Consider the following 23,231-nt stretch of genomic DNA (forward strand, 5'->3'; position numbering starts at 1 on the left):
GCACCTTTTTGTCTCTAACACTCTTAGTCAATTTTTCAGGATATGTCATATTTCCACCTGCCACATCAACTGTCAAAGTGAGATGTATTTTTGGCAAGGTAAAAGAAAGAATCGATTTTTGTTTCCTCTTTAATTTTTGGAGGAGTGAAATCGATGCCTTGACGGTGGACTGCAGTGCTTTCTCTCTCTCTCTCTTTCCTTCTTTCTCTCTCTCATTCTGTCTCACTCACACTTCTGTTGTGAATTTGCCGTTAAGATTCTTAGGATTCAAACAAGAACACTGAAATCTAAGATCAATAAACTACAAGTACACAAGATGAAAGGACAAGCATCCAGGGGGTGCATCAATCTGCCTCACACTACAGAAACAGGAGATGGTCTCCTGTCCTACGGGACATTCTGGCTCGGGCAAGCATTACTTACAAGAAATGAAAGCAGCGATTTCTTACCGTGTTAAAATTAGGGAAGAGTCCCACAGCAGAGGACGTGTCCACTTGGTGGAAGGGCATAAAGGGTTTCATATCCAGAGTGGACTGCATCATCAGAGACGGAGTCCGCACCAGCGCAGGCAGCGTGTTGCTATGGCATGAACTTCCTGTGGAGATGGAGAGATAGCGAGAGAAAGAGGGGGAAATGGAGAGAGATAAGACAGAGAGATGAATAGGGAGATAGATGGAGAGAAACATGGAGAGTGAGAGGAGAGAGAGAGGGACAGAGAAATGGAAAGAAAGGGAGAGAGAAAGAGGGAGATGGAGAGAGAGAAATGGAGAGAGAGAGAGAGAGAGAAAGAGTGTGGGTAAAGGGAAAAACGGAGAGAGAGAAACATTAACACATTTGAGGGTGGTGGGATGCAGGGTTTCTATACATGACATACATAAGAAGCTAACATGCAGAGAAAAGAGCAGCACACACTGTGGCTGTGGGGAGCGCTGTGGCAGACAATAGTGGAAAGTAACTCATCATGTCTTAAATGAAGCAGAATCAACATCTCCACTGTCTCATAGGCAAGGCTAAGAAGTGGTGTGAATGTGACAAGAATATGAGCACCTATTTGAAGTTGGTGTGTGTGTGTATGGACATGGTATGGTGTGATGTGAGTCACCCTGCAGGTAGGCTGGAGGAATGGGGTAGTATGTTGGTGTAAAGGGATGGATCTAGGAGAATAATTATGAGTCTGGGACTGGGGAAATGATCTGGGGCATAGGATGGGAATGGAAATAGGGCTAGAGCAGCGAGCTCGAGCTGGGGCTGGGGCTTGCTTGGGATGGGGCTGGCTGGGGAAAGAGGTTGGGGCTGAGAGCACGGCTCTGAGAACTGCCTAATGCCTGCCTGCATTATCCTGGGCTCTGTGAACTGCCTAATGCCTGCCTGCATTATCCTGGGCTCTGTGAACTGCCTAATGCCTACCTGCATTATCCTGGGCTCTGTGAACTGCCTAATGCATGCCTGCATTATCCTGGGCTCTGTGAACTGCCTAATGCCTGCCTGCATTATCCTGGGCTCTGTGAACTGCCTAATGCCTGTCTGCATTATCCTGGGCTCTGTGAGAGAGGATGCTGCAGATGTACACCTGCAGGGGGTTTATTCAGAATTTACAACATCATTCCCAACTAAACTCTGCTGCTTACCTGATAAATCACACAGCAGGCTAGTTATATCCTGCTCCCTCACAGAACTCAAAGTTAACCTCACAATGAACATAGAACAGAACCTATAATAACCTAGATTATTCTCCCGTAAAGGGGTATATAAGCTTTTATCATTACGGCTTTCTGTCTGCCACTTATAATAATAGTATTATAAACACACTGATACCCTCATCTGTAATCCTGTCCAGACCATAAACAGATCATACCTGATACAAGGCAGTTCATTGGTAACATAGTTATATCTGCATATATCTACTTTATATATGTCAAAGTTAAATAACTGTTATTGCTGGTTTACTTCAGACTTGCATACTGTATATATTATACTATATATAAGCTTAATGGCCAAAGAAAATCTATGGATCCCAGACCAAAATAAAGAATGATCTTAACTACAGTAGATAATCCACACAGAATTCAAAGTGCTCTTCTCTCTGTCTTCACTGCATATTATGCATGTTTGTTGGTGTGTGTGTGTGTGTGTGTGTGTGTGTGTGTGTGTGTGTGTGTGTGTGTGTGTGTGTGTGTGTGTGTGTGTGTGTGTGTGTGTGTGTGTGTGTGTGTGTGTGTGTGTGTGTGTGTGTGTGTGTGTGTGTGTGTGTGTGTGTGTGTGTGTGTGTGTGTGTGTGTGTGTGTGTGTGTATGTGTACAGGAGCTCATCTCAGGAGAGATTTAATAGCAGGTGAGAGGATGAGTAACAATATATAATTCTCGGAAACCCACAAGCAGACATCTGAGTGCTGACACACACAAGCAAGCACGCACGCACGCACGCACACACACACACACACACACACACACACACACACACACACACACACACACACACACACACACACACACACACACACACACACACACACACACACACACACACACACACACACACACACACACACACACACACACACACACACACACACAAGGACTCATTCACACACACACACACAGACACACACACACACCAACAAATAGGTGCTAATATTATTGTCAGATATTCAAAAGGAACAACATTTTTCAAAAAGGAGAACAAAATCAAGCTATTGCTTCAAATCTCCCTTTATTCTCCTGAGTGGCACAGTGGCACTGTATCTAAGGCACTGTATCTTAGTGCAAGAGGTGTCTCTACAGTCCCTGGTTCAAATCCAGGCTGTATCACATCCAGCCATGATTGGAAGTCCCATAGGGCGGCACACAATTGGCCCAGCGTCGTCCGGGTTTGGCTGGGGTGGGGCGCCATTGTAAATAAGAATTTGTTCTTAATTAACTTACTTGCCTAGTTAAATAAAGGTTAAATAAAAAAACTCAAAAAGACTTAATCATACCGTGTACAACGCCAAGAGAATATAACATGTCTATCTACGACATTTGTGTTAGTAGCTAACACAGCAGGGAAACTCTTCCAGCTAATTTCATGGAAATTAGATCATCCATCAAGAGACATTGTGATTTAATAAAGCTATGCAGGAGATCACTGTGATGAAACCAATGTTTAACATGGAGATAAAGATCTACTGAGGGTCTTGACTTTATATTGTACAGTATATAGAGATGTAATGTAATACTGCAATCTATACTGGAAAAGATAACCTGTCTTGTGATCATGTTGTCATAGAAGACAGATGGTTAGAACCTCTTTGTGTAGATATTTCCAGTGTTGACAGGAGTGAAATTGTTTGGAATTTAGTTTGGAATTCGATTTGTATGTGTCTGCTGTCAATGTGTCGGCTGCCAATTCATTATAACTGCATGAGCACGAGAACAGACGTCTTACATTGCAACCGACCCCCAACATTATGAAAGAAAAAATGTATAATATCATGTGTGATCATATCATCCCAAGATCAAGAAACCAATAAACATTAGCATCAGACAATCAGTAACTCATGCTTTGCTCATGTGATGTAAAAGTAAATCATCTCAAACATTTTTCCCAGACTGGCTTGTCCAACTTCATGCCATAGGCTTCTCATTGTCAAAATGAAACCTCTTCAATACGGCCTTCTACGCTGTGGCACACACACTTGTTATGTCCTTAAATCACTGATGTCCACACATTCTGTAGTTTACTTCACTTGAATCCAACACCACAACACATTAGAAAGATTGGCTAGAATACTATGTCTGATGCCATGAAACAGTAAAGGATGAAATCCCTTTTCCCAGGAAGAAATGATATAAACGGTTGACTTTCAGTGTTAAAATTCATGGTTTTATTGCTATTTATTATTATTTATTGCATCAGTCTGAACTTGTACAGATACCCATCTAAATGACTTAGCACAATGAAAATGTGTATGATTTTTTATCTGTGCTGATGACTCAAACATGGTTATTTTGTTAACCCATAATAAAGACTTTGATGAGAAACACATGCGAGACCTTTGAAACAGGCACCCCAGTTCATAGCAGCAATGTTTCTGGAGCTAACGTTTACAAAGCCGTACCAGCAACAACAAAGCAACAAAAGAACATGGCACTGTTCCAATAACACTTGTTGATTTCTTTCTTATGAGAACAAACACAATTATGTCGTTATGAACATTTTATAGATCTGAAAACACAATGTAATAGATATACAGTGCCATCGAAATGTATTCAGACCACTTGACTTTTTCCACATTTGTTACGTTACAGCCTTATTCTAAAAATGATTAAATTGTTTTTTCCCCCTCATCAATCTACACACAATACGCGCGATAAAAATAATCTTGAAGCGTTGATTCCGATTGGTTAGACCAGTGTTGGATGGTCCTTGTCACGGATACATCCTGGTTGAGTTTCTGCCTATAGGAGGGGAGAAACTAAATGGAATTGTGGTCAGATTTGCCGAACAGAGGGCAAAGGAGGGCCTTGTATCCATCGCGTGTTACATCTGCTCCTGCCACGCCCCTATACTTCTCATCCTGGACCTCCCTAACCTGCCACCACACCCCAGTGCTCTCTCTCTCTCTCTCTCTCTCTCTCTCTCTCTCTCTCTCTCTCTCTCTCTCTCTCAATTCAATTCAATTCCATTCCATTCCATTCCATTCCATTCAATTCAATTCAAGGGCTTTATTGGCATGGGAAACATGTGTTAACATTGCCAAAGCAAGTGAGGTAGATAATATATAAAGTGAAATAAACAATAAAAATTAACAGTAGACATCACACATACAGAAGTTTCAAAACAATAAAGATATTACAAATGTCATATTATATATATATACAGTGTTTTAACAATGTACAAATGGTAAAGGACACAAGATAACATAAATAAGCATAGATATGGGTTGTATTTACAATGGTGCGTGTTCTTCACTGGTTGCCCTTTTCTCGTGGCAACAGGTCACAAAAATCTTGCTGCTTTGATGGCACACTGTGGAATTTCACCCAGTAGATATGGGAGTTTTTCAAAATTTGATTTGTTTTCGAATTCTTTGTGGATCTGTGTAATCTGAGGGAAATATGTCTCTCTAATATGGTCATACATTGGGCAGGAGGTTAGGAAGTGCAGCTCAGTTTCCACCTCATTTTGTGGGCAGTGTCTTCTCTTGAGAGCCATGTCTGCCTTTCTCAATAGCAAGGCTATGCTCGCTGAGTCTGTACATAGTCAAAGCTTTCCTTAATTTTGGGTCAGTCACAGTGGTCAGGTATTCTGCCACTGTGTACTCTCTGTGTAGGGCCAAATAGCATTCTAGTTTGCTCTGTTTTTGTTAATTCTTTCCAATGTGTCAAGTAATTATCTTTTTGTTTTCTCATGATTTGGTTGGGTCTAATTGTGCTGCTGTCCTGGGACTCCCCCTCTCTCTCTCTCTGTGTATGTGACTGTGTGAGTGGAGACAGGTGTGCTGGAAGCAGAGCAGATTCGCACCAGCTGCAACCTGTTCCATAATCAAGAACCCTACAAATACTCAGCTCTGCCACTTCCGTGCTGCCAGATCGTAGCCTCTGTTGTGCCTTTTTTCCCTAGCCCCACACTGCTTTTTCTCTCCGCTACAGTCCCGTCTGCTCTCTGGTACCTATCTCCAGTCTCTGGTACCTATCTCCGCTCTACTGCTTCATTGGATTCCGCTCCAGACCTGCTTCTCCAGTTCCTAATCTCCTTTCCCTCAGCCTCAGTCCGGATTCCCTACTGCCCGCCCAAGATTCCCCTGGACTGCATCCCATCTCCTCTCCTGCATTTTAATAAATACATTGGTTACATATCCTTGTCTAGTCGTCTGAGTCTGCATTTGGGTTCACCTACTCCGCCCCGCGTAACATAGCGGAAGTTAGAGTAGCAGTGATCCAGTGTTTTGCCAGCCCGGGTACTACAATCAATATGCTGATAGAATTTAGATAGCCTTGTTCTCAAATTTGCTTTGTTAAAATTCCCAGCTCCAATAAATGCATCCTCGGGATATATGGATTCCAGTTTGCATAGTCCAGTGGAAGTTCCTTGAGGGCCATCGTGGTATCGGCTTGAGGGGGGATATACACGGCTGTGACAATAACCAACGAGAATTCAACGTATCCAAATCATATGTACCGTAAATATGTTTGCATGGTTGTCCAATTTCCCTGGTTCTGCAGTTCTAGTCATTAGAATGTCATTTGAAAGAGATGTACTCGAGACAAGATAAATATTGACTATTGCTGTAGAACTCACATCCCTTCAAAATAACTCATCAATATTCAGAATACAGAATGAATACAGCCCTGTTACCTGGGAAACTGTACTGCCGATGGTTATTAAATACCAGCGAGCTCATAAGTGGAGAATTTTAAACACCTGTTAGCCTCTCTAGGCTAGATGGGACATTACCGTCCCACCTGACCAACATCCAGTGAAAGTGCAGGGCGCCAAATTCAAACTTCAGAATTGTAAATATTTAACATTTTTTAAATTACACATGCAATATGTCAAAATAAAGCTTAACTTCCTGTTAATCCAGCCACGGTGTCAGATTTGAAAAAGTTTTTACGGCGAAAGCAAACCATGCGATTATCTGAGGACAGCACCCCATCACACAAACACAGACAATCATATTTCATCCCGCCAGGTGCGACACAAAACTCATAAATAATGATATAATTCATGCCTTACCTTTGAAGAGCGTCTTCTGTTGGCACTCCAATATGTCCCATAAACATCACAAATAGTCCTTTTGTTCAATTAATTCCGTCGTTATATCTCCAAAATGTCCATTTATATGGCTTGTTTGATCTAGAAAAACACCGGTTCCAACCCACGCAACACAACTACAAAATATCTAATAAGTTACCTGTAATGTTTGTCCAAACATTTCAAACAACTTTCCTAATACAACTTTAGGTATTTTTTGATGTAAATAATCAATCAAATTTAAGACGGGATAAACTGCATTCAATAGCGGATAAAAACAATGTGGAGTGAGCTTTCAGGTCGTGCGCCCCAACCACAACAGTGCAGTAGACTCGAACCTCGTTCTGAACAGCCCTACCTCTTAATTTCTCAAAGGAAAAACATCAACCAATTTCTAAAGACTGTTGACATCCAGTGGAAGTGATAGGAACTGCAAGCAAGTGACTTAATAATCGAGATACACATAGAAATCCCATTGAAAAGAGAGTGACCTCAAAAATAAACTTCCTGGATGGTTTGTCCTCTGGGTTTCGCCTGCCAAGTTCTGTTATACTCACAGACATCATTCAAACAGTCTTAGAAACGTCAGAGTGTTTTCTATCAAAATCCACTAATAATATGCATATCCTAGCTTCTGTATCTGAGTAGCGGGCAGTTTACTTTGGGCACACTTTTCATCCGTACGTGAAAATACCGCCCCCTAGCTTCGAGAGGATAGTATTCTTAGTTGTTGATATTTACTTTGAAACACAAGCTTAATTTTTTCAGCAGCCTTTTCTCCACAGAAAAACAATGATGAGAGACTGCCACAAATAGCCAACAACCAAAATAATTACAGAGCGACCAGTGGAGAACACCAGTGACAGCCAGTGGTCTATATATACAGTATCACTAAAACGTTTGGACACACCTACTCATTCAAGGGTTTTTCTTTACTTTTTGCTATTTTATACAATGTAGAATAATAGTGAAGACATCAAAACTATGAAATAACACATATCTAATCAAGTAGTAAACAAAAAAGTGTTAACAAATCAAAATATATTTGAGATTCTTCAAAGTAGCCACCATTTGCCTTGATGACATCTTTGCACACTCTTGGTATTCTCTCAACCAGCTTCACCTGGAATGCTTTTCCAACAGTCTTGAAGGAGTACCCACATATGCTGAGCACTTGTTGGCTGCTTTTCCTTCACAATGCGGTCCAACTCATCCCAAACCATCTCAATTGGGTTGAGTTTGGGTGATTGTGGAGGTTAGGTCATCTGATGCAACACTCCATCACTCTCCTTCTTGGTCAAATAGCCCTTACACAGCCTGGAGGTGTGTGGGGTCATTGTCCTGTTGAAAAACAAACGTTAGTCCCACTCTGCACAAACTATATGGGACGGCATATCACTGCAGAATGCTGTGGTAGCCATGCTGGTTAAGTGTGCCTTGAATTCTAAATAAATCACTGACAGTGTAACCAGCAAATCACCCCATACCATCACTCCTCCTCCTTGCTTCACGGTGGGAACCACACATGCAGAGGTCATCCGTTCACCTACTCAGCGTCTCACAAAGACTTGGCGGTTGGAACCCCAAATCTCAAATTTGGACTCATCAGACCAAAGGACAGATTTCCACCGATCTAATGTCCATTGCTCGTGTTTCTTGACCCAAGCAAGTCTCTTGTTATTATTGGTGTCCTTTAATAGTGGTTTCTTTGCAGCAATTTGACCATGAAGGCCTGATTCACAAAGTCTCCTCTGAACAGTTGATATTGAGATGTGTCCGTTACCTGAACTCTGTGAAGCATTTATTAGGGCTGAAATCTGAGGTGCAGTTAATTCTAATGAACGTATCCTGTGGAGCAGAGGTAACTCTGGGTCTTCCTTTCCTGTGGCGGTCGTCATGAGAGCCAGTTTCATCATAGCGCTTGATGGTTTTTGCGACTGCATTTGAAGTAACTTTCAAAGTTCTTGAAATTTTCCACATTGACTGACCTTCATGTCTTAAAGTGATAGCTGTCATTTCTCTTTGCTTATTTGAGCTGTTATCGCCATAATATGGACATGGCTTTTTACCAAATAGGGATATCTTCTGTATACCACCCCTACCTTGTCACAACACAACTGATTGCACTACGCAATATGAAGGAAAGAAATTCCACAAATGATCTTTTAACCTCTTAAGACTAGGCCTCAATACTGCCCCCTTTGGAGTAAGTGCGTGCTCATAGTAAACTGAAAATATTTTTTCCCAAAATTGCTAATATATGCATATAATAATTATTATTGAATAGAAAACATTCTAAAGTTTCTAAAACCCCCACCCTTCCCAGGCAGCTACCGATCTGGGAACAGTATGTATGTATCTATGTGTTCAGCGCGATGCCTGCTTTCAAATGGCGCGTTCATTGTGAGAATCTCGCGAGCCCTCGTCGTTTGGCGGGCGAAAATGTTCGGGTCACTCTCAAATACATGCACTGTATTGCGCGCGGCCGATTTGGGGCACACTCTTTTCCAATAAACACCAATTGAAGGTGGTTTGTCTGTTCGCGTTGATCATTGTTTTACATGTTAAAAACATCATAAAGCTCGATTCTGCACATAGTTTGACCAGTTTAGTCGACATATAATATGTAAATTTGAAGTTTTGATGCGCAAGAGTGCGGGACCAGAAGTCATTTTGGGTGCATTTCAGCTGAAGCTGTTAGCATATGCTAATACAGAGACACACAACGTGAAACCAAACGATGTATTGGGTAAGTATGACTCCTTCTACGTCTTCTGTATTAATATTTATGTGGTTATTTTGGGTTTCTGTGGACTCCAAACGTAGAGGAGACATACTGCTAATATCTGAGCGCCGTCTCATTGTATAGCCAGGAACGAATTCTGTAACGTTAAAAATAAATGTAATACAGCGGTTGCATTAAGAAGAAGTGTATCTTTGTAACTATATGAACATGTATATTTAGTCATGTTTATTGCTTGTTATCTGACGTTATCTGTCGGAGCTATCATCATTTCTCCGGACATTTGAGTAGCATTTTTTGAAATGTCGTCATTGTAAACAGAGATTTATGGATATAAATGGCATATTATTTTTTTTTAATGTATTGTGTAACAATTTACTATTACTGTCATCTGATGAAGATTTTCAAAAGGTTAGTGAATGATTTATTTTTTAATCCTGCTTTTATAATTTTATATTTTCTGGGACAAAATGGCTGCCTCTCGTCTTTTGTTTCGGTGGTGGTCTAATATAAATATGTGCTATGTTTTCGCCGTAAAACATTTTAGAAATCTGACTTGCTGGGTAGATGAACAAGGTGTTTATCTTTCATTTGAGCTTTTGGACTTAATGTGTGGAGGTTAAATATTTCTAAGAATATTGTTTTGCATTTCGTGTTATGGTAATGAGCTTGAGCCGTAGTCACGGTCCCGGATCCGGGATGGGTCGCCGCAAGAAGTTAACAAGGCACACCTGTTAATTGAATGAAGCTGGTTGAGAGAATTCCAAGTGTGTGCAAAGCTGTCATCGAGGCAAGGGGTGGCTACTTTGAAGAATCTCAAATTTGAAATACATTTGTTTATTTGTCTAAAAGGATCGGACCGTTTTTTCCCATTTACTTCTAAAATGACATACCCAAATGTAACTGTCTGTATCTCAGAACCTGAAGCAAGGATATGCATATTCTTGATATAATTTAAATGGAAACACTTTGAAGTTGGTGGAAATGTGAAATTAATGTTGGAGAACATAACACATTAGACCACATTTCTTTGGTTAACACATGATTCCATTTGTGTTATTTCATTGTTTTTATGTCTTCACTATTATTCTGTAATGTAGAAAATAGTAAAAATAAAGAAAGGCCCTTGAATGAGTAGGTGTGTCCAAACCTTAGACTGGTACTGTATGCTTGGGATCGATGACTGTACTGACTTAAAACACAAGAGGAGATGCTTGTCTGAATACTGTCAGATGCTTCGAAAATCTCACTAGAGTGCAGCGCCATGAGATGCTACTTCCTTGAGGTGTTCAGTCTGAGATCGAGAGCGTTCAAATCTATGCTCCCTCTCCAATACAGGTGGTGTAAGTCTGTTTGATCAACATCCAGCCTACCTGTGTATATTTGACCTTGACTGTGGTTGGATATCAAATGGCATCCTATTCCCTATTTGGTGCATTACTTTTGACCAGAGCCCTCTGGTTAAAAGTAGGGCACTATATAGGGAATGCCGTGCCATTTTGGTCACAGCCTGTATTTTCAGAGAACACTATGTTCGGCAGTCAAATGACCTAGTTGTCTCGTGGGTGGAATGTAACATTTTTCATAATTTCATAATTAATAAACATGATTTTTTTTAAACAGTGTTTCAATGATAAACAGTTTTGTTATATTTCAGTTATCTGTGATATATTGAAAGTGTAATATTGGGATGTAAACTCAGCATTGAATACATTTCAACTCTATATCTGATATGTAAGCCCATAACCATGTGTGTGAGTTGTATACTTTTGTTTCAAAGTAGATTTAGTTAAGTCTACTAAGAAACACTCTGTGTGACCCTGATTTAGCCCACTGCTGTACAACAATGCTTATGTAAAAAATAAATTAGGAGGATCCTCCTCCTGCTGTTAGTGTTATGATGCCTTATGGAAAGACTTCAGAGGTCCACTGCAGAGATCCTTAATGGCTCATTTAATCTTTAAGTCTGATGCTGCTTTCTCAAACAGCCAGACTGAATGAGTCTAGTCAGAGAAAGGGAGAGCCAAAGAGAGAGAAAGAGAGATAGATAGAGAGAGAGTGATAGAGAGAGAGAGAGAGAGAGAGACAGAAAGAGAGAGAGAGACAGAAAGAGAGAGAGAGAGAGAGAGAGAGAGAGAGAGAGAGAGAGAGAGAGAGAGAGAGAGAGAGAGAGAGAGAGAGAGAGAGAGAGAGAGAGAGAGAGAGAGAGAGAGAGAGAGAAGAGCCATTAAATTCTATAACCACCTAAAAGGAAGCAATTCCCAAACCTTCCATTACAAAGCCATCACCTACAGTGAGATGAACCTGGAGAAGAGTCCCCTAAGCAAGCTGGTCCTGGGGCTCTGTTCACAAACACAAACACACCTTACAGAGCCCCAGGACAGCAGCACAATTAGACCCAACCAAATCATGAGAAAACAAAAAGATAATTACTTGACACATTGGAAAGAATTAACAAAAAAAACAGAGCAAACTAGAATGCTATTTGGCCCTAAACAGAGAGTACACAGCGGCAGAATACCTGACCACTGTGACTGACCCAAAATTAAAGAAAGCTTTGACTATGTACAGACTCAGTGAGCATAGCCTTGCTATTAAGAAAGGCCGCCATAGGCAGACATGGCTCTCAAGAGAAGACAGGCTATGTGCTCACTGCCCACAAAATGAGGTGGAAACTGAGCTGCGCTTCCTAACCTCCTGCCCAATGTACGACCATATTAAAGAGACATATTTCCCTCAGATTACACAGATCCACAAAGAATTCGAAAACAAATCCAACTTTGAAAAACTCCCATATCTACTGGGTGAAATTCCAGTGTGCCATCACAGCAGCAAGATTTGTGACCTGTTGCCACGAGAAAAGGGCAACCAGTGAAGAACACACACCATTGTAAATACAACTCATATTTATGCTTATTTATTTTATCTTGTGTCCTTTAACCATTTGTACATTGTTAAATCACTGTGTATATATAATATGACATTTGTAATGTCTTTATTGTTTTGAAACCTCTGTATGTGTAATGTTTACTGTTCATTTTTATTGTTTATTTCACTTTATATATTCACTTTATATATTATCTACCTCACTTGCTTTGGCAATGTTAACACATGTTTCCCATGCCAATAAAGCCCTTGAATTGAATTGAATTGAGTGAGCTCATGGGCTCCTGAGTTCTTCTGCCAAAAAATAGGATTACAGTTGAATAAATGTGTATAAACTTGAATTTATTGCAAGGACTTATTCAGGATACTAAACTCAACATCACAACCTTCAATACAAATCCAAATTCCATACCTAAAACCTTGATTTTGGACAGAATTACTTCAATGGACTATTACTACCAAGGACTATTAAGAAAAAACATTGAACAAACCAAAACCTGCAGAAGAAACACAGCGGAACATGAAAATAACATCCAACACAAAACAGAGTGAGTATTGTTCAGTCTGAACCTACTTCTGGAGCTAAAAAGTAAAAGACAATCTCTAGGTAATTTTGTTATATAAATCTTAATAAATAAGGCTACTAAGCTACCAAGCTGCTAGGACAGAACTGACCTCACTGCCACTTCAATTAGCACTGAAGTGTGAAGTGAGAGGTGTGAAAATTCTTGAGCCAAACAATGGCAGGAGAGTTTCACAGCCCCCCCACCCAAATGCAGAGGCATTTGAAGCCCCCATGGCTTATCTCTTATCCCTGTCATTACAATGCAGTACTCCATATATATTAAAAATAACACTGCACAAAATAAGTACAAAAAAATATACTCAAGGACAGTCCAGAGACACTATCTGCTGAATGCCACACAGACCATCCCCTTACATGGCACAGTGCTATAAGAGCACATTACCCCTATATCAAGAGAGAGGGTATTGGCCCAGGGTGGAAACTCAGAATACTAGACATTGAGGAAATTGAAACAACCTCTGTCAACGTGTACAAGTCTGGTACAGTAATGGTGCAGGGCCTCCTCATGCAGTTCCAGCAGGACCTTTACGGGATCAAAGGGAGAGAGCACAGCAAGAAAAGCTCTTTCTCTGTGATGACTCCCCCACCCTAAGTGAGTCTGATCACACCTCTTCAAACTGTCCTGCAGATGAGGATAGTCACCCCCCCCCCACCAAGCACTGAACACACCCAGGTCCACAACTGCACTGCTCCTCCATCACTGAGAGGGATACATTCACAGAGCTGGAGAGAGACATGGTGGAGCTCAGAGAGCTAGTACACACAATCGAGACAGAACAAACCCACAAAACAGACCAGCACAACTGCTAATTTGGTATAACCAACTCTCTTAAATTTGACAAAAAATGAACATTTTACATCTGGCTAGAAATAATAAGGAAATGATCTCAACAGAGAAAAATGTTCTCATGTGTGCGACCTATTTCCCCCAATTAGAATCCCCATACTTTAACGATGACAGCTTCTCCCCGCTAGAGGGTGAGATCAACAATTTCCAGGCCCTGGGACATGTAATAGTCTGTGGCAACCTAAATACCATGACTGGACAAGAACCTGACACACTCAGCACACAGGGGGACAAACACCTACCTGGAGGTGACAGCATTCCCTTCCCGATATGCCCCCCCCCCCCATGACACAGCTACGACAACATAACCTACACAAATGGGTCACAACTCCTGTAGCTTTGTCGGACACTGGGTATGTACATAGTCAATGGTAGGCTTCGAGGGGACTCCTAAGGTAGGTACACCTATAGCTTATCTCTTGGCAGTAGTACTTAAGACTACTTTATCACTGACCTCAACCCAGAGTCTCTTAGAGTGTTCACAGTCAGTCCACTGACACCCCTATCAGATCACAGCAAAATCACACCCTACGTGAACAGAGCTATGCTCAATCATGATGCATCAAAGTTAAAGGAACTGAAAAATATTAAGAAATGCTATAGATGGAAGGAAAGTAGTGTGGATATCTACCCAAAAAAATTCCTGGACAAAATGTTTCATTGTAATAGTGAAGGTGTAAACTTAGAAGTAGAAAATCTAAACAGTACATTTGACCTTTCAGCTTCTCTATCAAATCTAAAAATGTCAAGCATACAACCTAAATAAATGTAAAATATTGACAAATGTTTTGATGAAGAATGAAAAACCTAAGAAAAAAATTGAGAAACCTATCCAACCAAAAACATAGAGAACCAGAAAACATGAGCCTACGCCTTCACTACAGTGAAGCACTAAAACAATACAGAAATACACTACGGAAATAGAAGAAACAGCATGTCAGAAATCAACTCAATGTAAATGAAGAATCCATAGAATCTAATCACTTCTGGGAAATATGGAATACTCTAAACAAACAACAGCATGAAGAGTTATCTATCCAAAATGGAGATGTACGGATAAACCACTTCTACAATTTTTTAGCTCTATAACATAGAACAAAGAACAAACAGAAAAAACATATACATGATCAAATACAAATGCTAGAATCAATTTATAAAGACTACAAGAACCCACTGGATTCTCCAATTACATTTAATGAACTACCTGGCCTGATGAATCCTTGCTGTCCCCAGTCCACCTGGCTGTGCTGCTGCTCCAGTTTCAACTCTTCTGCCTGCGGCTGGAACCCTGACCTGTTCACCGGACGTGCTACCTGTCCCAAACCTGCTGTTTTCAACTCTCTAGATACAGCAGGAGCGGCAGAGATACTCTGAATGATCGGCTATGAAAAGCCAACTGACATTTACTCCTGAGGTGCTGACCTGTTGCACCCTCGCAACCACTATGATTATTATTATTTGACCCTGCTGGTCATCTATGAACATTTGAACCTCTTGGCCATGTTCTGTTATAATCTCCACCTGGCACAGCCAGAGGAGGACTGGCCACTCCCCATAGCCTGCTTCCTCTCTAGGTTTTTTCCTAGGTTCTGGACTTTCTAGAGAGTTTTTCCTAGCCACCGTGCTTCTACACCTGCATTGCTTGCTGTTTGGTGTTTTTGGCTGGGTTTCTGTATAGCATTTTGTGACATCAGCTGATGTAAGAAGGCTTTATAAATAACTTTGATTGATTGAATGAACTACAGGACAAAATACAAACCCTCCAACCCAAAAAGGCCTGTTGGGTTGATGGTATCCTAAATTACATTATAAAATATACAAACCACAAATTAAAAATGGCTATACATAAACTTTTTAACATCATCCTCAGCTCTGGCATATGCCCCAATATTTGGAACCAGGGACTGATCACTCCAATCCACAAATACTTGGGAAAATCCTCTGCATTATCATTAACAGCTGACTCCTACATTTCCTCAGTTAAAGCAATGTAGTGAGCAAAAGTCAAATTGGCTTTTTACCAAACTACATTATGACAGACCACGTATTCACCCTGCAAACCCTAACTGACAAACAAAACAAGACAAAGGCAAGTCTTCTCATGCTTTGTTGGTTTCAAAACATCTTTAAACTCAATTTGGCATGAGGGCCTACTATACAAATTGACGGAAAGTGGTGTTGGGGGAAAAACATACGACATTATAAAATTAATGTACACAAACATCAAGTGCACGTTTAAAATTGGCCAAAAAAACCCACACACATTTCTTTTCACAGGCCCGGGGGGTGAGACAGAAAACATAGAGGAGGGAGTCTCAGAGCAACCCCACTTTCCTTCAATGCCCTTAAATTGAAATTGAGAGAAAGAGAGCGTCAAAGAGAGAGGGAGAGAGAACTGGAGTCAGTCAGAGTCAGAAAGAGAGTTAGATACAGTATTTAAAATGTCTGGGTTCTGGGAGGCCGGAGGGATTCTCAGAGCAACCCCACTATCCTGTCTTTCATTGCCTTGCCTTGCAAACCCCCCTTGTGTTATGTATACCTGTTGTATTGGGGTACTTGGGGTTTGTAGACTTGTTACGTGTTTGAGTTGTAACACTCAAAGCTCTGATCTCATCATAAAACTTCCAAGTAGGAAAAAACGACATGATGGTTGAAAGATGAGAGTTGTGACATTTTCTGCTCTGATGGAGTGAAGGGTTTGACCCTCCTGTGGTGCATTAAGGGCGCGTTTGGCACACCTCACAAACTAGCCATCACTTCCTCCCTCCCTGCTCTCCTCCACTCCACTCTGATTACAGTTGACAATGCCAAATAAAATGGAGTGTGTTGTGAAATTGCTCTTTTCCCGAAAGGCTACCCAACCCCATATCCTCTCCACCCTCCTTCTCACGGCTGGGAGCACATATTCTCTGTGACTCTGGCAAATTAAAGACAAGATGGAAACATGAATGGTTATTTATCATTATACATTATGCAGACCGTAGTTGTTCAATTAGGCTTCAACAATAAGACCCTCTAGCATTTGATATCAAGAAAATACTACACAGATCCATTTGAAATATGGATATAAGTAAGTATAAAATGAAAATGCTTTTATGTTATGGCAAAAAAATTAAGCTTATAATTGTTTTAAAAAAGAATAGCATTATCATAGTAATAGGAGAACATAAATAGGATTCTAATCTCATCCTATTGTGAGAAGGGAAATGTGCCTTTATGGTTGCAAGCCGTTAGGCGTATCATATTAATTTTCAACCTTCAGTTGTTTTTCCACGGCCAGTGAAATCATATCACCAAGGAGGGAAAATAAAATCATAGGATTTACAGTCCTCATGTATTGCACTTTAGCTAAGGTTCATGGCCAGACTAGGCACTGATCTAGAATCAGCTTGCCCTCCCCAAATCCTACCCTTAACCATTAGAGTAGAAAATAAAATCTGACCTTAAATCAGTGTCTTGGGGCAACTTTATTTTACTCTGGTCAGGACACAGCTACACACAGCTATTATTGGAAGGCTGTCGACCCAGGCATCTATTCCTTTTATAAACAGTTAATGTGTTTAATAGTGAGTTTTGCTGTTGTCAGGGCTCCAGGGGCAAAATATGTATATGTGTGACACAGTCCCACACAGATGGTGACATAGATGGGGCCAAGGCCGAGGGCCAAGACATGAGGGTTTGTTTCTCAATGGGGAAATTATCTGTCTAAGAATCTGTCTTTGCCAAGTGAGATTGAATCACAACTCTAATTCACTATCTTGGAAGCACAACCTATAGACCAGTTGTGTGTAACGGGAATTTTATGGGGAAAGGGACATTACCTATCAATAATCTTCTTGGTTGGCTCACTCTCACCCTGGCTTGCAATAGTGGTAAAAAAGCCAAATGCTTCTCATTCTCTGTTCCATCGAGTGTTCTTTCAGTGAGAAAAGAAAAACATTTTTGTGTCGTGAAAGGTGTTCTTTCGAGGCTTTACCATCGAGTCCCTCCACAGCCCTAGACATTGACCAATTAGTGATGACACCTCTTAGATGTGGATCAGGGCAACTATTGATGCTTGTGGCTATTCCAACATGATTAACATCTACAGGTTAAGGACTGAGCAGATCCATTTCGGAGACGTCATTGCTTTGGCTTTGAGTGTGTGTATGTGTCTGGGTACCAGTCGACTCAAAGAGAGAGAAAGACAATAGATTAACATTTTTGAACAAATTAATTTCTTAAAAAATTAAGGAGGAGCAAGCAAGAGGGAGAGAGAGAGATACCTAAATGTACTTAGGTAGCAAATACAGCTAGCTAGTTTAGCCTTCTCAAACATCCGGCTCAAACAGAGGGCTGCTATGTTAGCTAGCTGCCTATGACTAGCCAACACTGGAATTCTTCCAAGTCAAGGTAAGCTTTTGGTTTGACTAACTTATTTCCACTAGGGCCCGCCGGTGTAACTGCTAAACTGCTTACTGACTATACACTGTACTGCATGATTGTAGCTGGTTTACTGACGCATTAGTTCAATTAGCTATGTTGACTATAATGTTACTTTAGCTAATATGGTGACAACGATGTAGGCTGTGTGTAGTGGTTATGATATGAAGGCTTAGCTTGGAAATGTTTTGCCTGGTCACAGACAGCTGATGTGTTGTGCCTTGAAATTCACAAGTGAAAAGAAAAGGTGAGAGGAAGAGAACGCGTAGATGCTAGAAGGAATACAACAAACTGTTTGCGTGTGATCAGAGGTAGGGCTGTTGCGGTGACCATATTATCGCCACACCAGCAGAAGGACAGATTTTTACCTTGTCAGCACGGGGATTTGATCCAGCAACCTTTCGGTTACGTTTTTGGGATGCTAGGGGTTGGATTAATTTGGGATCTAATGCATCCCAGACCTGTCCCAGACTATGTTTGGAATATTTCTTTTGTTCTTTCTGCGGTACCAGAGAGAACAGTCTATGACTTGGGTGGCTGGATTCTTTTGACAATTTTTGGGCCTTCCTCTGACACCCCCTGGTATAGAGGTCCTGGATGGCAGGGAGCTCGACCTTAGTGATGTACTTGGCCAAACTCACTGAAGCGCCTTGCGGTCGAATGCCAAACAGTTGCCATACCAAGCGGTGAAGCAGCCAGTCAAGATGCTCTCAGTGGTGCAGCTGTAGAACTTTTTGAGGATCTGAGTGCTCATGCAAAATCTTTTCAGCTTCCTGAGGGGGAAGAGGCATTGTCATGCCCTCTTCATGACTGTGTTGGTGTGTGTGTAAAAATACTTTAAAGTATTACTTCAGTAGTTTTTTTGGGGTATCTGTACTTTACTTAACTATTTACATTTTTGACAACTTTTACTTTTACTTCACTACATTCCTAAAGAAAATAATGTAATTTTTATTCCATATATTTTCCCTGACACCCAAAAGTAGTCGTTACATCAAGAAGGCTTCCCTGGTCATTCCTACTGCCTCGGATCTGGAGGACACATGCTTTGTTTGTAAATTATGTCATTTATACTTTTACTTTTGAAACTTAAGTATATTTAAAACTAAATACTTTCATACTTTTACTCAAGTAATATTTTCCTGGGTGACTTTTACTTGAGTAATTTTCTATTAAGGTATCTTTACTTTCAAGTATGACAATTGGGTAGTTTTTCCACCACTGGTGTGGACCATGATACATCCTTAGTGATGTGAACAGCGAGGAACTTGAAGCTCTCTACCTGCTACCCTACAGCCCTGTCGGAGTGGGGGCGTGCTCGGCCTCTGTTTCCTATAGTCAATAAGCTCCTTTGTCTTGCTGACATTGAGGGAGAGGTTGTTGTCCTGGCACCACACTTCCAGGTCTCTGACCACCTCCCAGTAGTCTGTCTCATCATTGTCGGTGATCAGGCCTACCACTGTTGTGTCGTCAGCAAACATAATGATGGTGTTGGAGTCATGCGCAGCCACGCAGTAGTGGGTGAACAGGGAGTACAGGAGGGGACTAAGCAGGCACCATTCAGGAGCCCCCGTGTTTCAGTGTTGCTTTCCTCGAAGCGAGAATAGAAGGCATTTAGCTCGTCTGGTAGGCTCATTTCACTGGGCAGCTAGCGGCTGGGTTTCCATTGTAATCCATGATAGTTAGCAAACCCTGTCACATCCTACGAGCATCAGAGTCGGCATAGTAGGATTCGATCTTAGTCCTGTAGTGATGCTTTGCCTGTTTGATGGCTCGTCGGAGGTCGTAGCGGAATTTGCTATAAGCGTTCGGTTTAGTATTTACGCCTCTTGAAAGCGGCAGCTCTAGCCTTTAGCCCAGTGCAGATGTTGTCTGTATTCCATGGTTTCTGGTTCGGATATTTACCCACTCAAATGGCACCCTATTACCTATATAGTGCACTACTTTTGATCAGAGCCCTATGAGCCCTGGTCAAAACCAGTGTACTATGTACAGTAGGGAATAGCGTGCCATTTGGAATGCACCCTAAGAGATAATAAAAAAGTATTTGTGAATTCTCATATTTTTTTCTCATTAATATTAGATTATTCTATCATGGAATAGATTTAGAGTTACATAATATAAATAGTTAATTCAGTGCTATTCTAGACCTGGTTTGTCTTTCCATTTCCATGGAAAATGACGGATTTCACACTTTAAATACGTCCATGGAGGACCTTTTTCTTTACACCCAATACAAAAAGTTGAATTATGTATTTATGATAGAGTCGTATTTGGTTTAACATTTTAACATACTGTAGTTGACCTACAGAACAGAACACAATGACTATAATTAAATGGTGGGAGTGAATTCGGATGCTGGTTAAAATAGCTAAACGATTATCAGGGTTTAGGTTACAGTACAGTTTAGTTAATCCACATAAATAAATAACATAATGCTCAGCACATTCTCACCCTGTCTGGGTCTGTAACAAAAGACATCGGCTGGGCCTGCAATGGCCCTGGTCAAAAGTAGGGCACGACATAGTGAATAGGGTGCCATTTTGGAACTCAGACTTCAGCTGTCCATTCCTGCCCCTCCCAACCGGCTAACGAGATATTAGACACTCGTCTATGGGCAACTCTGTGATTATTACAAGGTTATGAAATGTTCCAACTATTTATTATGACAGACTAGAGGACAGACATAGTAGTTATGCATCCCAAATGGCACTGTATTTCCTATCTAGTTTACTACATTTGACCAGAGCCCTATGGGTGCCATTTGGGACACAACCATTGATTCATGTTCAGCCATGCACCAAACATTTCAGGAAGAAAATCTAATAACAGACCAAATTCAATTTAAATGCAGATTTGGGAAAGTCAGCCAGTCATGTCAGTATACCTCGTGCTCTGAGTTAGGTAAAACAAGTTGGATCTTTGTGCTTTTGAACTCAATTTATTTGCAAACATTGTGTTTTTTTCTCTCTAAAGAAAATCACCTGATGAACAAGGACAATTTAATTACAGATCAAAATAAATGAATGGCCTTATATTGCACCACAACATGAAGAGAGTTCTCTGTGTGTGTGTGTGTGTGTGTGTGTGTGTGTGTGTGTGTGTGCGTGCGTGCGTGCGTGCGTGCGTGCGTGCGTGCGTGCGTGCGTGCGTGCGTGCGTGCGTGTGTGTGTGTAAATGTGTAAATGTGTGTGTGTGTGTGTGTGTGCGTGTAAATATGTGTGTATATGTGTGTATATGTGTGTGTATGTGTGTGTTTCTCTGCCCTAGTGCTGGCAGTGTGAAGAAAAATCTAGATAACCACACACACACGCACACACTGGCTTAATCTGTTAAAATATGCATGGTGAATCCTACAGTCTGAATCCTACAGAGTGCAATTTGTGATTTCTGACCATAATGTCAATCACATGCAACCACAGGTACAGCTCTTTAAAGATAAACTAGTGCATTTGCATTTCGGTTTTCATAGGCTCCACAGGAACAAGAGAGCCACTGACTGAATCACAACCGCATACTGCGAATTAGGATTTCATTCGATTTTTTTTAAACATGAAAAAAACTGGTTCAGAAAGGTTTACTCTAAATTTCTGTCATGTACTATACAGTACTGAGTAGAGTAGGCATATGTTACATATTGTATCTGAGGTGGATTGAGGTCTCAAGCTGCCATTTGTTGAGTGGATATATGGTTGCATCCTAAATGGCACCCTATTCACATTCCCAAATAGTGCAAGACTCATGACAAGGGCCCAAATAGGGAATAGGGTTCCATTTGGGACGCAAGGTGCCATTTGGGACGCATCCTATGTCTATGGACAGTAGTGGGAACTAAGCACCTATTGCACAACCAGTTATGCTTAGGCCTATTCTGTTTTCACCACACTCTCTGAGTGGGTGGCCAATCTATCTTTGTTTCTATATCTGTGTGTAGAGTGACTCACAAGGGTTGTGACTCAATCCTGCTGCATTTGGTGTGGGAGAGAGGAGGAGGCAGAGGAAGAGGAGGAGGAGATGGTGGAGTACTCCACTCCAGAATGTACAGTACCTGAGCCAAAATACTAATGTTTAAATGTTTGCAAAACATTCTAGAATGGAATCAGAACCCCTTCCCAACCTTAACTAAAGGAGGGCTTTCTTCCAATAAGTCACAGAGATGATTTCACTGTTGTTATGGGCCTTCTGGAAGGACAATGACTGTGAGACCAGCAGCCAGAGCCTTTCAATAATCCCTGATGTTTTCTGTGCACCTGTGAACTCTACTAGTGCTAAGACACTAGGAGGTGAGCAACCACTAGCAGCCGCTATTAGATCGCTATCGGAATGTGAATGCAAAAAGAGAACATGATGCATTGCTATGGTTTCCTGCGGAGTGGGGATATTCCCCTGAACTATTGAAGAGAACCGCAATATGTCAGATGTGTTGTTGTTGTTGCAACAGAGACAAGAAAATAAAAATGGCACCATTCAATCTCTCAACTTCCCTCCGGTCTCTATGTTAACATCTCTAATGTGAAAATGACTGAAAAAGGGCATGGAATGTATGAATGTATGGATAAATAATCAGATAATTGTCAGATAATAACGTAACAAAATGTGCTCATGTGACTGAACTATTAATGGAACCCGGTTGTCTGTGGGATTCAATACCAGGTTAGCCCACTGAGCTAAACAACATATTATTGGGGGAAAAACTACACAAGATACTACATATCCAAGCTCAAACAAGATCTCAAGTCAATATCAAACTGTGTGTGATAGTGTGACTCACACATACATTACTTACTATCATACATGACATTAACACACACCATTCATTCACTTACATAAAGGAGAACATAAAAGAAAGGACATACAGTACATAGGAATACTGTATATAAAAGAAAGACATACATAGGAATACTGTATATAAAAGAAAGACATACATAGGAATACTGTATATAAAAGAAAGACATACATAGGAATAATGTATATAAAAGAAAGACATACATAGGAATACTATATATAAAAGA

General features: G+C 40.9%; 1 protein-coding gene across 1 annotated transcript in view; it reads right to left on the minus strand.

The window, feature by feature from the left end:
• The window catches only part of LOC124044029 (zinc finger protein 385B-like), a 199,738-nt gene that overhangs the window by 51,170 nt on the left and 125,337 nt on the right, over positions 1–23,231 (minus strand). Inside the window, 1 exon segment of the mRNA XM_046363340.1 lies at positions 450–595. Coding sequence (XP_046219296.1) covers positions 450–595 — 146 coding nt within the window.

This window comes from Oncorhynchus gorbuscha, linkage group LG09, assembly GCF_021184085.1.
Source record: "Oncorhynchus gorbuscha isolate QuinsamMale2020 ecotype Even-year linkage group LG09, OgorEven_v1.0, whole genome shotgun sequence".
Classification (NCBI taxonomy): Eukaryota; Metazoa; Chordata; class Actinopteri; order Salmoniformes; family Salmonidae; genus Oncorhynchus; species Oncorhynchus gorbuscha.